A 13,494-nucleotide genomic window follows, 5' to 3' on the forward strand; every position below is an offset into this window, starting at 1 on the left:
GCAGCGACGGGCCACGCCTGCCTCACGCGGTCTCTGGGGAAAGGGCTGGTGCCGGGCAACACTCTGCGTCCCGCAAGAGTGGCCTCGTCTGTCCACCTTTGTCATCGCGGCTTTCGAACCGCTGCCGCTGGGACAGTGCGGGGTCCATGCGGGTGGCCGGCACCCAGAGCCTCCCATCTCCCTGCCACCAGCGCATCACTGAGTCGCTCTCACCCCAGCTTCCGGGCCTGGGGGAAGTTGTTGTGCCATTAAACACCGACCAGAGGCGAAGGGACGGAGCTGGCGGTTCCTCATGCCACTCACCAACGATGGCGTGTCTGCCCAACGCCCCCCCTCGCAGACGCCCCAGCTCAGCTCGGAGACCCCTCACAGCTCGATGCTGAGACGGGTGGGGGCAGGGCCGCACACGACGTGTGGCCTTTTAACCAGGTCACACACATTAACACAGAATCAACATCTAAATAGACTTTTATTCTTTCTTTTACTTATTTGGACAGAAAAGAAAATTCATCCGCTTCCATTGGTCTCCCTAAAGTGTTGGAAACACGTTAAACTCAGAAATCGTGGACCTTGTAGAAAAGCATCACAAATTAAAAATATATTTCTCCACGTGGTAAAAGTGCTTTCAATCCAATTAAAGGACGTGGCGACGGTGTTTGGAAACGCGATTTAGAGTCTGGCCCGCGGCCCGTGGCGCTGGATGAACACCGGGGCGGGCGGTCGTCGTGGGCCGAGGGCGGGCTGACGCGGAGCTGGGGCATGCTGCCCGCTGCGCTGCTCGCCCCTGAGTGAGAACGCGGGAGCAAGTCCCAAAGCCTGAGGAGGACAGATTTTGCACTTGTAAAAATGGGGGGGGCAGCATAAGGGGGCTGAAGGGGGTCATGGAGCTCCAGGAATGACTCGTCGCTCGTCTGTGGGAACGGCCAGGCAGTCGGCCACTCTGGCTGCGGCTCCCATGGAGACAAGGGAACCTGAGTTCAGAAAGAGCCCCAGATGTTCTGGGGACCCTGGCTGCCAGCTGCAGTCACACAATCCTTTCCGTCCCGCGGTGAGCAGCCCCGGGCCCCGTGGGAAGCCACGCTGCCGGCTCGCGGCCCGTCCCCCGCGGGGTTTGCAGTGTCAGCCACGCAGCCCCCAGGTGCGACCTGAGACAGGCAAACAGTGCCAGGTTGCTCACTGCACACGGGGGAAGAGATTCAGCAAGCGGCCATCCCTAGAAACATTTTGCTGTTTGTTTCAGAGATGCTACATATTTTCCAAAAGAAGTCATTCTGCCAGTGACAAGGTCTGTGACAAAGCTGAAGGCCCGCAGGTCCCCTGTGGTCCTTGGAGGATGCGACCACGTCTGTGCTCGCAGCGAGCTGCCCTTTCTGGCCCTGGCACAGGCACGAGGCTCAGCACACAGAACCAAGATCATGCAAGGAGCCGGGATGGGGCGGGGGAGGGGCACAAGGGGAAATGGGGCGGGAGAGAAGGGAGACATTTTCCTTTCACAGAAGATCTTAAGCAAACAGTAAGAAAATAACCTGAAGATATATTTAAAAATAAAAAATAGCATCACACTGCACTGCGATGGTTGGCGTTTTCCCTTTTTCTCTGTCCACCAGCCAAACAGGTGACATGACCAGAAGGCCTCATCCATTCAGCAGAGCTGGAACCCCTCCCCCACCCGTCGCCACGTTTTAATGGCGCCCGATTGGTTTCGTCTTCCACGAGCCCTGCTCTAAGCTGCTCGCACGAGGCAACTGCTGGAAACCCCTCCGGTCTCCTGTACACACCTGAACAATCTCAGCGGTACGGAGCCAATCTCTGCTTGCTTCCGGTCACCTGTAGAGACGGCATAAAAGCGAACCCTGTCACAAACGTCTTCACATCTTTACAAAGCGGCCTTTCTAGCAGAACATGCTACGGCCGATCCTGCTCCTGGCACCTTTGGTCGTGACAGCCCTCCCGGGTCCCCAGCGCTGAGCTGAGCTGTGCTCAGGCCCCCCGGGTGTCACGAGGGTGGAGCCCGCGGAACGGACAGGGCCAGCAGCGGCCCCGGAGGCACGTGGCACACAGGGTCTAGGGGTGGCGCCCTGTCCTTGCACAGCATCTCCACGAGGTGGGCGGCCCCCACCCCTGGGGGAGGCCACGCTCTTCCTGGAATGGAAACCGGGACGGCCGCCATCGCGGTCCAGGTCCGTCGGGTCCCTGCGGAGGCCGCGGGTACCCCTCCCAGGCTGTGGCCACACCGGCAGCTCTGGGCGGGAAGGGCGGGACGGCGGGCTCTCTCCCTCCTCTTCCCCTCCCTCCGCGGTCCTTACCTAAGCCCGGCCCTGGCATCAGTGGGTCGGAGAGGCGTCCTCCAGGCCCAGCAGCTCCCTCACCAGCCTCTCGCCAAACTGCGCCCGGCTGTACCTCTTCACGTGGTAGGCGTCCGACATCTTGTACAGGATGTAGGCGTTGTTGACAGCGATGCTGACGGCAAACCAGAACACCTGCTGCCAGGTCTTGTTTGGTTTGTGAGAAATGAAATACCTGCAAGGACAGAGGGACTAAGGAAGGCTGAGCCGGACGGCTGCTGGGCGCCCAGTTCAGGACTGAGAGTCCCCAGAGGCCTCCTCCCGGTCAGCAGGGCAGCTGGGGGTAGGAGCCAGGTCGGGGGTGGCGCTGGTCAGCACTTGCTGAGGCTCTGTCACAGAGAACTCTCCTTCAGACAAAGAAGAAGAGTCTCCATCACAAGGTGGGGGGCGGTGGATACTGAAACGGGGAGCCAGGCCTTCTGGGGCCCTGAGAATGGGGCCCCAGGCACTCTGCCTGCTCAGGCCTTCTCCAAGGCTGTGTTCTGTGCAGCTGAACTGCTTCCCAAAGGTCAAGATCGCCCTCGGTGACCTCCCTGCGTGGGCTCCTCCGCCCACACGTCTGTCTGCTCCGCGACCGCACAGTGTCTGAGGGTCAGGTCCTCAGCACCAAACACCCACACGGAGCAGGCACCCAGCGCATGGCTGCTCAGCAGCGCCAATTTCTCGGCCTCACCCCCGTGGACCTCAGCGAGGGGCTGGACGCAGAGAAGGACGCAGCAGACACTCGCTCGGTGACGCCCCAAGGAGTATGCTCCCTCCCACACCTCAGTGAGCTTCCGGGGGGCATGGGGTCCTTGACTTTCCTTCCCCACCGTGAAAAAGCCCAGAAGATGCCGCCTGCCCTCTAAGAGGGCCGAGTCGGTGCCAGACTGCCTTTTGGGTTGGTCCAACCCTCTTCTGGGGGTGAGGCCCAATACTAAGAACTTAGAGGCATGCCGGGGTTCAACAGCAACCGTTTCTCAATTCCTGTTACAAACAGGCCTCTCGGCCAGGGGACGGCACGGGGCGTGCACATGCAGGGAGCCTTGCGTACCGCCCACACTGTGTGGACACTTCGGACGAGACGACACCCAGGGCAGGTACTCAGAGCTGGAACAAGCAAGGCACCCCTGCTGGCAGACACACAGCTCAGTGTGACCGTGCCAAGGGTCTGGACTGGGGGAGGGGAGTCAGGCCAGCGGGACAGAGGGTCGTGGGTCTGGGCCAACTGCTGAGAGACCTGAGAAGGTGGAAGGAAAGGCGTCATGGGCCGGGAGGGCAGGAGAAGGGGCCCGGTGCCCAGGGGGGCGCGGGCTGCCTGGGCCCAGCCAGGAGGCCAGGATGACGGCTCAGCGTTTATCTCCGTGGGTCTACGTTTTTTAAATTTTGAAGTTGGGGCAACTACTGACCGCCCGCTGACTGTATTCTGTGGCGGGGACGCTGCAGGCCCCTCCCCCCGCCCCTGGGCTGGGAGTCGCGGAGTCACCTACTTGCTGTACTTGTCGTCGTATTTGCAGATGTAGCTGAGGTGAGCAGCAAAGGCCTCCACAGCCAAGGGGCAGGGGATCTCCCCTCTCTTCCTCTTGATGATCACCCCTGTGGGGACAGAGGGTCAGTGCCCCTCAGACCCGCCTCCCCCAAGCGTGCCCGACCTGTGGCTTACAGAAGTACCTGTGTCCACCCTGCCTGGGTGACCAGGTATGAAGCAGAAAACAGAGGAGGGGAAGGGGAGGAGGAGGCAGCAGAGGCCGAGGTCAGGGCGCTCTGGAAGTCACTTCCGCCTGCTCTGCCTGCCTCTGTCAAAGCAGGTGAAATCTGAGGCTCAGAAGAACAAGGAGGTGCCCTCGGGCCCCAGGCTGGCCCTGTCATGCCTCTCGGGACTTCTGGGGCCCCTGTGGTCTACGGGATGGAAAGCACCTTTGCACTCAGCAGCCCCTGAAACTCCGCCCACACACATGCCATCCGCGCCTTTCCCGCCACCACGGAAAAAGGGGACAGGATCCCAGGGGCAACGCCAAAGCCCTGGGTCCCACCGCCAGGCTCAGGCGTGAGAGGCCGAGGGCCTCCTCAGCCTCCCCTCCCCCGCAGCCTGGCCGGGCCAGCGCTTCCTTCCAGCGGCCCAGGGCGCATGTGGCTGAGACTCCCAAGCCCCCCCTCTGCCCGGCCTCCCCGGGGCCTGTTGGGACTGTGAGAACAGCGCCTTCTGCTGGGTTTTTTATAAAGGGATTAGTTCAAAGGACTGGGAAATTTTAGCACGGCTGAAATGGACACAGCTGAAGTAAACACGGCACGCCCCTTGCAGCACAAGGGAAGGGGCTTTGTAGGGGTGCCCCTCCCCACCCTGAGAGACATGCGGGACACAAGGGTTGAACAGGTCCACCTGCCCAGACTGAGTCCTGGGATGGGAGTTTCCTTTCCTTTTCTTTTTTTTTTTTGTGCCCCCTGCAAGCAAAACTGGCTTTTCACACTGAAGACCAGGGACTGAGCCTCCTGGGCCCCGCCCCTGGGGGTGTGGCCTCAGAGGCCTGGGGCAGTCCTATGGCTCTGAGGGTCAGCCTGCCCAGACCACAGGCCTCCTCCTGGCCACAGGGTCCTTTCTGGACCCCGCTGCTTGCGGGTCCCCTCTCCGCTCAAAGGTGCCCGTATCGGGTGATCTGGCCTCCAGGGCATTCCGGGGGCTGAGCTCGACAGCTCCCCAGGGGGGTGGGGGAGGGCCGTCCTGCAGCCTCCAAGGAGCGCTGTCTCTCTCTAACACTCTCCCTGAGGATCCCCGCTCCAAGTCCCCCATCTCAGCCACGGCCCCCACATCCCCCAAGGCCCAGGCCTGGCAGGTTCCCCATCACCAGCTCCGTTTTAATTTGCCTGATTTCAATTTTGGCATCTTCTGGGGCTGCGGCGCTGCTTTAGAGCCCCCGGAGTCCACGGGGGTGTGAGCAGGTCACACTGCCCCTGTAAAGAAACAACCCCCACTGTTTGCTCTGAGTCCCCACAGTTCCTGGGGGTAAGGTAGACAGGACCCCAAGCTCACCCAAGTGCCCTGTGCCGCCCGCCCCCCGCTCACGCAGCGGTGCCCCCACCTTGCTGCACCGGCGAGTAAGCGTTGGTCAGGAAGCGGAAGTGCCCCTTGTTGTACCAGCAGATGAGAGACATGTTGCCCTTCATCTTGATGCGGTGCTGGCCCCGGGCGGGGGGCGTGGCCGGGTTGGTCAGCATGGACAGGGGCAGGCCGGTGCAGTCGCTCTTCCTGGCGCTGAGCAGGCCGCAGCAGTAAATCCCTGGGGGGCGGGGACGCGAAACCGCATGGATGTCATCATCGGAGGCCCCGGCAGTTCCCCGGGCCGCGGGCATGCTCCGGGGGACAGGTCGGGACTGCCGGCCTAAGGCCGGTGCGTGGGAGGCGGGCCCTCTGGAATTCCTCTAGAAGAGGCTGCTGAAGCCTGGGGCTTTTTCCCCAGATGTGATGTCTCTCCCCAACCGCATGGTATACGCGAGAGTGCGCGCGGAGCTATACCATAAGCAGGGGAGCGACAGTGCCAACCGGGGTTCTCACTGTTAGAGCGCTAATGAAACAGGTGCACCTGTTATCCCTTCCGCTTCTAGAAACTTCGGTGCCCCCATTATCATCCCACATTATAGGAGAGGAACTGCACCTCCATGGCTGGAAGGGCAAAGATGAGTTCCAAACCTGACCACAGTTAAGTCACCCTAACACTGTCACCAAGACGTGACCGGCCAAGGGCTCAGGCCTGCCCAGTCTTCACGGCACCCAGGGGCGGCTGTGCAGGACGGGGCCCATCCCCGTGGGAGAGAAGTTAAACCCGGCGGAAGAGAGAGTCCTCAAACACCGTGCTCTAGGCCAGCACCCGCCTTTGAGCCTGAAGTGCAGAGTGAGTGGGAAGAGCTTCCCGAGGGAGAAGGGCCTGAGCGTGGCCCCTGCACCCCAGAAGGTTCCATGGGGGCAGGACTGTGAGTGGAGACCAGTAGGAACAGGCGGCCTCTAAGTTCCGCCTTGGACTCCGGGCCCTTCTGGGTCCCCCTGCTCAGGGCCTCGGTGGGCCAGGCAGCCACAGACAGCCACGGGGAAGCCCCTCCTCCCCGAAGCCCGTGTCCTCAGTCTGGATGCCTGGAGGTGACGCTCCAGCTGAAGACCTGGGGACAGTCTCATCCTTGATTCTCCTCTCAGCCCACTGGAGGCTGACACAGCATCATTCCCAGCAGCACCTGTCATTGATCCCTGTCCCAGGCTGAGGACTGGGGGACTCCTTTCCTTCCTGAACGGCAGCGCAGGGGGCGGCGGCGAACCCCTAGCGGTCGGGGTTCCAAAAGGAGAGGGCGCCCTGCCGCTTGACTCTCTACAGACAGAGCTACCCCAACTGCTCCACTCCAGAGAGTGAGAAAGAAGAACCCGTTTCCACAACAGGGAGGGAGGCTGGCTGCACCAGGACGAGGGTGTCCTGTGTCACCTGCTCGGCTTGGGGCGCACCGGCTGCCTCTTCCCATGGCGGGAAGAAGAAAACACAAGCAGCAGCAGAGTTCCCCTGAATCTGTCCCTTTATGGAAACAGCAATTATTTTATAGACATTGTCACTGGCTATAAACTACGTGCACCCAACGAGGGGCCTCCATAGGATGCTCCAGTAGAGCTCCCTCTTCAGTGTGGACTTGGGGTTAGTTCTCCTGGGGAAACCGCAGGCCAAGGAGGCCAGCGTCCCCAGGGGTGGGGCCCATTCCCTTGGGGAAGGCCTCCTCGCTGTGGGCCATGCTGGCCACCACACTCTGGCCACCCCAGGCCCCTCCCAGCACCTTCAGGGCAGCGGGCCAGGCTCGCCGCCCGACGCACCTTGCTTTTCGAACTCCTCAAACAGGGTCAGGCTGGTGATGCTGGGCCCCGTGAAGATGATGTAGTTCTTGCCGGCCGCGTCCCGGCACAGGCTCCTGGCCACCATGCTGTGGAGCTGGGGCTTGTTCTTCAGCGCATCCAGCCCATCGGGGCCCCCGCCTTCCTTCAGGTGGACGTAAATCTTTAACAGAAACACACAGGGGTCAGCAAGCCCCTGGCACGGCAGGCCAGGCCCAGCATCGCAGAGGGCACGGGCTCCCATCCTTGGGCTGGAACGAGGGGGACGCCACCCGCTCCCTGGGCCACCGGTTCCACAGCCCCTCCCACCCATGTCCCCAGCCACAGAGGCCCCAGGTCACCCCCAAGGCCACCCTGCAGCCCCGCCAACTGGCAGCTTGCCCAGCTCGGCACCAGGCTCTTCAGTTTGGGAAGGTCGGGTGGAGAAGGAGGACACAGTTACAAACCATGAACTTGGCAGCTGAGACCAATGCGAACAGGTCCCCCAGTTCTGACGCACAGAAGTGACCTGAGTTTACAATAAATGAAAGTAAAGGCTATGTCATCTGCGGGGATCAACTTATCCCTGCGCTTTCCATTTGAATACAGCCTTTTAATTCACAAATTGGGTCCACAGTCATTGTGTCCCCTATTCTTCAGGACAACCACCTCGCAGGTGGAAGAGGTAGCCGTCACCTCACATCATAGAGAGACAGGATCGGGATTAAAAACTCACCTGAGGTCCTAGGACCACCAACAGGACACACTGTACCGAGGACGCAGTTTTTAAACTCTGTCCCATGAACATCATCAAACGGGTGCACGCAGAAATGGAAATGGATTCAAAGAGTGTGGCCCTTCCTAGAGGTGACTGAGCCATGAGAAGTTACTCATGTGGGAGACAGTTCTTCTCATAGAATGTTCTGGGTGCCTTTGCAAGCGAATGGGGCTCACCTGTGCCTGCCCCAGCGCCCGGGGCCCACGCCTGGCCCTTGGGGCGCGGAGCTGCCCAGGGCGGGACTGTCCATGGAATCCGCCAACGCTGCCCCACTGAGCAGACACGGGGATGGTCACAGGGAGGGCCCGGGCACGTCCACGGCGCCTGCCCCCGGTCAAAGGACTCAGGGACGATCGCTCGGAAAAATACAGCTCCTGACGTTGTCAAGGCAGGTGAAGGGCAGGTGACCATGGGTCTACTTCTAAACGCAGCCCCTCCTTCCGGGCTAAGCCTGCCCCAGAGACTCAGCCGCAACGCCCGTGGAGCCCGGCGGGTGACGGCTTGGTGACGCAGATCGCTTTCTGTAGCTGCCTCGGCACACGTTTCATTCTGGGGTCTCTATGCCTTTACCGCCTCCAGTCCCAGAAGGAATTTTCTGGACAGAGATTAGAACATCTCTCTGCCACGTGTCCCATGTGACTCTGGCTGAGCAGGACGTTTCCTCAGAACGCGCACTCTCTCCTTCAGCGAAGCCCCGCTCCTGTGGCCACCACCGCGCATCTCTGCACCTGAGGCTGCTCTGACCCGCGCGTCCTCCCCCAACGATCCCACCGGAACTGTCACCGTAACCGCACTGCACACTGCCTGTCCCCAAATTCACCTGAGTTTTGTCCCATGTGTCACTCAAAAGGAGATCCTCCTTCCAAACCCAGAATTCTCCGCAGGGGATGGGAGGTGTGCTGTTGGAACCTCTCGGGCTCAACCCGAATGCTACCCCATGTGGTTGGGGACAGTCACTGGCCATGCAGCCAAGGCAGGCAAAACTGAACAGGGTTAAAGGCCAAATGCTGCAACCAAGTTCAAAAACTTAACTGCATCTAGTACAGGATGCAAAAAAAAAAAAAAAAAAGTGACTAGCAAGAACACTTAATTCTATTTTTACTTTTTATTTATTTTTATATTCCCACCAAAGGATGTGTTTATTGATTTTAGGGAGGGAAAAAGAGAGACAGAGAGAGAAAAACAGCAATGTGAAGGAACCATCAATATGCTGCCTCCTGTAAGCGACCTGACTGGGGATTGAACCTGCAGCCTGGGTATGTGCCCTGACTGGGAATCAAACCTGCAACCTTTTGCTGCACAGGATGACGCTCCAACCAAGCCACCCAGCCAGGATGCAAGAATCCTTTAGAAAACAACTGAAACAAGAACCTTGGAGGTGGAGGACTGGAAGTTGCTGGAAGTGCCCGGGACCCTGGCCTGCACTGCCAACAAGGGTGGTGACCGACCTCTTCTGCCCTGGCCTATTCACAAGTGGGTCTCTGGATGCCACACTTCACACGGCGTAGAGAGAAGGGTGGGGGGTCGCCGGTGAGTCTGCGGGGGCTGCCATGACAAAGTGCTGCAGACCGGTTGGCTGAAACAGCAGAAACTAATTTTCTCACAGCTCTGGAGGTTAAAAGCCCAAGATCAAGGCGTTAGCAAGGTTGGCTCCTTCCAAGCCTCTCTCCTTGGCTTGCTGATGGCCGTCTCCTCCCTGCATCCTCACACAGCCCTTCCTCTGGGCTTGTCTGTGTCCTTATCTCGTCTCCTTATAAGGACACCACTCAGACTGAATTAGGGCCCGCACTAATGACCTCATTTTAACTGAACTGTCTCTTTAAAGACGTTATCTGCAAATACAGTAATGTTCTGAAGTACTGGGGGTTGGTTAGGGCTTCAACCCACCAATGTGGAGGCCCGCTTCGGCCGTGACTGATGGGGGGCGCTGCACCGGGGCAGGAGGGGCGCAGGAGGGGGCTGAGGACTGTCAGCTGGGGGCTGTGCAGTGGCGTGACAATGAGCATCTTTCTAAGGCAGAGCCAGGACGGACATACAAATGCTAAGGAGGCAGGTCTGCTCGGCCCCAGAGCCCCTACGGATGCTCTGCGCTCCCCAGACACTGCACAGGTGGCCTCAGAGGCTCCGGGACAAGCCAGGTGGCCACCGTGGGAGGTCAGGACACCAACTGCGGGCTGCATGGACAGTGGCTGAGGTCCCTCCCAACTCTGAGGTTTTGAGGTTTCCCACACCCTTTGGTGTTTATCTGGGTACGAGCTTCAGATGCAGGGGGGGAGTGTCCACGCCACAGGGTAGTAGGGAACCACACGTCACCCTCAGATGCACCAACAAAGGCGCACAGGGGACAACGCCCCATCCCTGATAAACATGAAACCCTGAGTCACCAGGGGGTAAGGGCGGGAGAGCGCAGTCCCAACGTGCCGATCCAGAGTGGCCTGCCTCAGCAGGACCACGGCCCTGCTCACTTCCCGACAGCAAAGGGTCCCGGCGTCTAACTTCTGCGATTCTCTGTGCACCTTGTAACTGAGAGAGAAGCCCGTCTTCCTAATGGCTCCCCGCCGCGGACTTCCCAGCCGCGACCCAGGGCGAGCCGGACCTAGAAGCTCCTTTCAGCGGTGAATCCTGGACGACCTGTGAGAGGGCAGGTTACCCAGGTTCCTGAGCTTCAAAGCTTGGCGCACCTTCCAAGGGGTTTCCAGACCAGACGCAGCTGCCCAGCCCCGTGTCCCCTCCCTCCCACTCTGCTCACTTGGGAAGCGTGGATGCTCCCAGAGCGGGGGTGGGGACGGCACGCAGGGGCGGCGTGGACCTGCTACTGTCCCTGTTGGGGTGACGCTCAAAGTGGAAACGGGTCGCCCAACCAGGGAACAGGGAAGCCTTCACACGACAATGTGACAGACTGTGCACGCATGTATCTGATGCAAGGGGGCCTCCCGACCTCCCGCTAGGGCCGAGGGCAGCCGCGCAGCAGCTCGGACCGCCAGCCACTCGCCACCCTTCCCAGCAGCCAGAGCCGGGAGGAGTCCCTAAGGTCACGTCCCAAGTCCCTGCCCCGCTCTCGACCGCAGGTAAGGCTGCAGGTGCCCCCCTCAGTAGGAACGCCACTGCTCTGGAGACAGGCTGGTGTCTGCATTGCACTGTGACTGCGTGGGCCCTTCCGCTGCCACCAGCCTCTTCCTCCACTAAAGAAAAATGTTTAAAATTATATTTTACAACTGCATTGGCATAAAGACGTATTACCGTTGTGTATAGTAAGGCACTTTCTTCAACTTCAGCTTGTTCCTTTCCCTTCTGCTTTTAAGAGAGAAGGAAACATTTTGACAGGGAGCCAGCCGGCAGCGCAGGGCTGAGGGCCCCGCTCTGACTTGGAGAGAGGAACGCACGAGTCCGGGGGATCACGCTGAGTAGGAGGCATCCACAGAGAAGCCAGGGGCAGAGACAGACAAGTCGGAGAAGGTCGAGATGGAGGTAGGGAGGTAAGGGTCACCGTGTGCAGGTGCCGAGAAATCCTGGGAGCGGCCGGGCCAGCCCTGGCCGGGCGTGGGCCCCAGAGGAGCGGCTCAGAGAAATGCCAGGGAGGGAGGAGGAGCCAGAACAGAGAAGGAAAGGGGTAAAACTGTCAAAATGGGGGAAACAGTCAAGCAGCTCCAACAACCTGGAAGAAAAACGGTGACCTGGTAATTTAGTCAAGGTCATGTGCCTCGAGGCAGACTTGAAACAGAAATCCTGTTTCTAACGAGCATACTACTTAAAATCCAGCGTAACAAATAATTTCTACACTAAGGCACACAGCTGTCCTCTCCTCACACAACCCGTGGTCGCCGACCCCGGGTTCGCGGGTTTGCTGGGGATACTTTCACCATCTGAGCCGCCAGCTGGTTTCACCAGCGTCTTTAGGGCAGCAAATTGTATCTTTCAGTTGCCAAGCATTTCACTTTTCCTGAAAACAGCTTTACGGGCTATGACTTATTAACTTTTAGACACTTAGATGTAGACATTTAGGAGAGAAAACTCATCGATGTGACATCACAGTTGGCACCAGGCTGTGATTACCAATGTCGTGTATCTCACATCGACATCTTAACGGACAGAACCTTGGGGAACGGCGGCTACCGTGGCAACGCCCAGGGGACGCAGGTCACGCACGGCCCCTGTCCCAGCCTCACTGTGGAAGCGCCCCAAGGCCGTGAGAGCAGGGCCTGGCTCGGTCTCCCTCACCCCACCCCAGTTTGTCCAAAGGAGACAGCGACCGCTGCTACACTGAGGGGCTCAGAGGGCCTTGAGATGTGCCAGCCGACACCTCCGCTAGGCTGTCCCTGGGCCTCTGGTGCCCTCCTGTCCCGGGGAAAACCCTGTTCTTTCAGAACAGAAGAGAATCAGGCTGCGGGCACATCTGGGGACAGGCAAGTCATTCACTGGGGACTGTCATCCTTGGCCTGAACCTTTGGCTTGCTCGCTGTGCAAGGAGCAGGTGCAGGGGGCATGCCCAGCCAGGAGAGACAGCGCGAGAGGGGCAGCCTCGCTGGGATGGTGCAGAAGCAGCTCGCGGAGACGGGAGAGGCTGTGGCCTGGGACATCTGGGGGCCGCTCGCGAGGGCTGTGAAATTCAAACGATGTCCCCTGACCGCGAGAGGAGCTGAGTCCCCCACAAGGAGAGCGTGGGGGTGGGGGTGGGGCGGTGAGCACTGGACCCGGCGGGCACGGCGCTGTCACTCACCGGCCTGAGCGACTTGGGGCAAGTTATGCAATTGCTTTGAGCCTCCGTTTTCTCATTTGCAAGGATAATAACACCACGTGTCTGGCAAGGACGCTGACTGTAAGTGGAAGCTGTGTGCAGAGAAATGGTTTTTTAATAGTGAAGCTCTAGACTGGCACTAGACACATGCGGCCAGTTCAATGTAAATTAACTAACATTAAGTAAACTGAAAAATTCAATTCCTCAGTCACACTCGTCGCATTTCAAGCACTCGACAGTCGCCGGTGGCCGGCAGCCACCCCGGTGGAGGGTGCGGATACAGAGCTTCCCTTCAGCTCTGCTGGGCGGCGCTGCTTGCGCAGCCCGGCCCATCAGCCTGGCTTCCCGGCCAGGTCTCCAAGCCACCGCCTTACAGCGACCTCCACCGCTGGTTTCCCTCCCGTTGCCTCCTACCGTGACCGTGGCCAGGCGGGCTCGTGTGCGGGGACTGTCCCTGCCCTCTCGCTCCCAGCTGTTCCTTCAGCACCAATGACCGTGCAAGGACTCTGCCTTCGCGTCATCCCAAAGCTCAAGTCCCCGCGAGGCTGCCTTTCAAAATGGCAGGCTGGCGGGGCGCGGGGGGGCCAGCTTCCTGTGGACTCTGCGCCCCACCCACGTCAGGGCGGTCGCGGATTCCAGGTCCCTGGGGAGAGGGCCAGGGTGCGATCTGATCCAGTCACTGCCTGGTTCACTGCTGTGGGTGCTTGACAATAAACTTGACTGTCACCCCTGAATCCCTTTGTGGTAAATAATGGGCAAATGACCCCATTCAAAAGACTGAGGAAGAGGTCAGTTCTCAGCTACCTCCTCAAGGACACTC

At 59.7% G+C, this 13,494-nt stretch overlaps 1 protein-coding gene across 1 annotated transcript in view; it reads right to left on the reverse strand.

Annotated features, from left to right (window-relative positions):
- Positions 1 to 475: 475 nt before the first annotated feature.
- PGBD5 (piggyBac transposable element derived 5) overlaps positions 476 to 13,494 on the reverse strand; it is a 70,802-nt gene continuing 57,783 nt past the window's right edge. Inside the window, exons 4-8 of the mRNA XM_054576475.1 lie at positions 7,165 to 7,345; positions 5,402 to 5,599; positions 3,815 to 3,920; positions 2,307 to 2,520; positions 476 to 1,827 (exon numbers count right to left, since the gene is read on the reverse strand). Of these exons, the coding sequence (XP_054432450.1) occupies positions 2,325 to 2,520; positions 3,815 to 3,920; positions 5,402 to 5,599; positions 7,165 to 7,345 (681 nt within the window). The 3' untranslated portion in view covers positions 476 to 1,827; positions 2,307 to 2,324. The remainder of the gene's footprint in view (positions 1,828 to 2,306; positions 2,521 to 3,814; positions 3,921 to 5,401; positions 5,600 to 7,164; positions 7,346 to 13,494) is intronic.

The sequence above is a fragment of the Pteronotus mesoamericanus genome, unplaced genomic scaffold (assembly GCF_021234165.1).
Source record: "Pteronotus mesoamericanus isolate MK-2021 breed Mesoamerican mustached bat unplaced genomic scaffold, CSHL_Meso_final contig_347, whole genome shotgun sequence".
Lineage (NCBI taxonomy): Eukaryota > Metazoa > Chordata > Mammalia > Chiroptera > Mormoopidae > Pteronotus > Pteronotus mesoamericanus.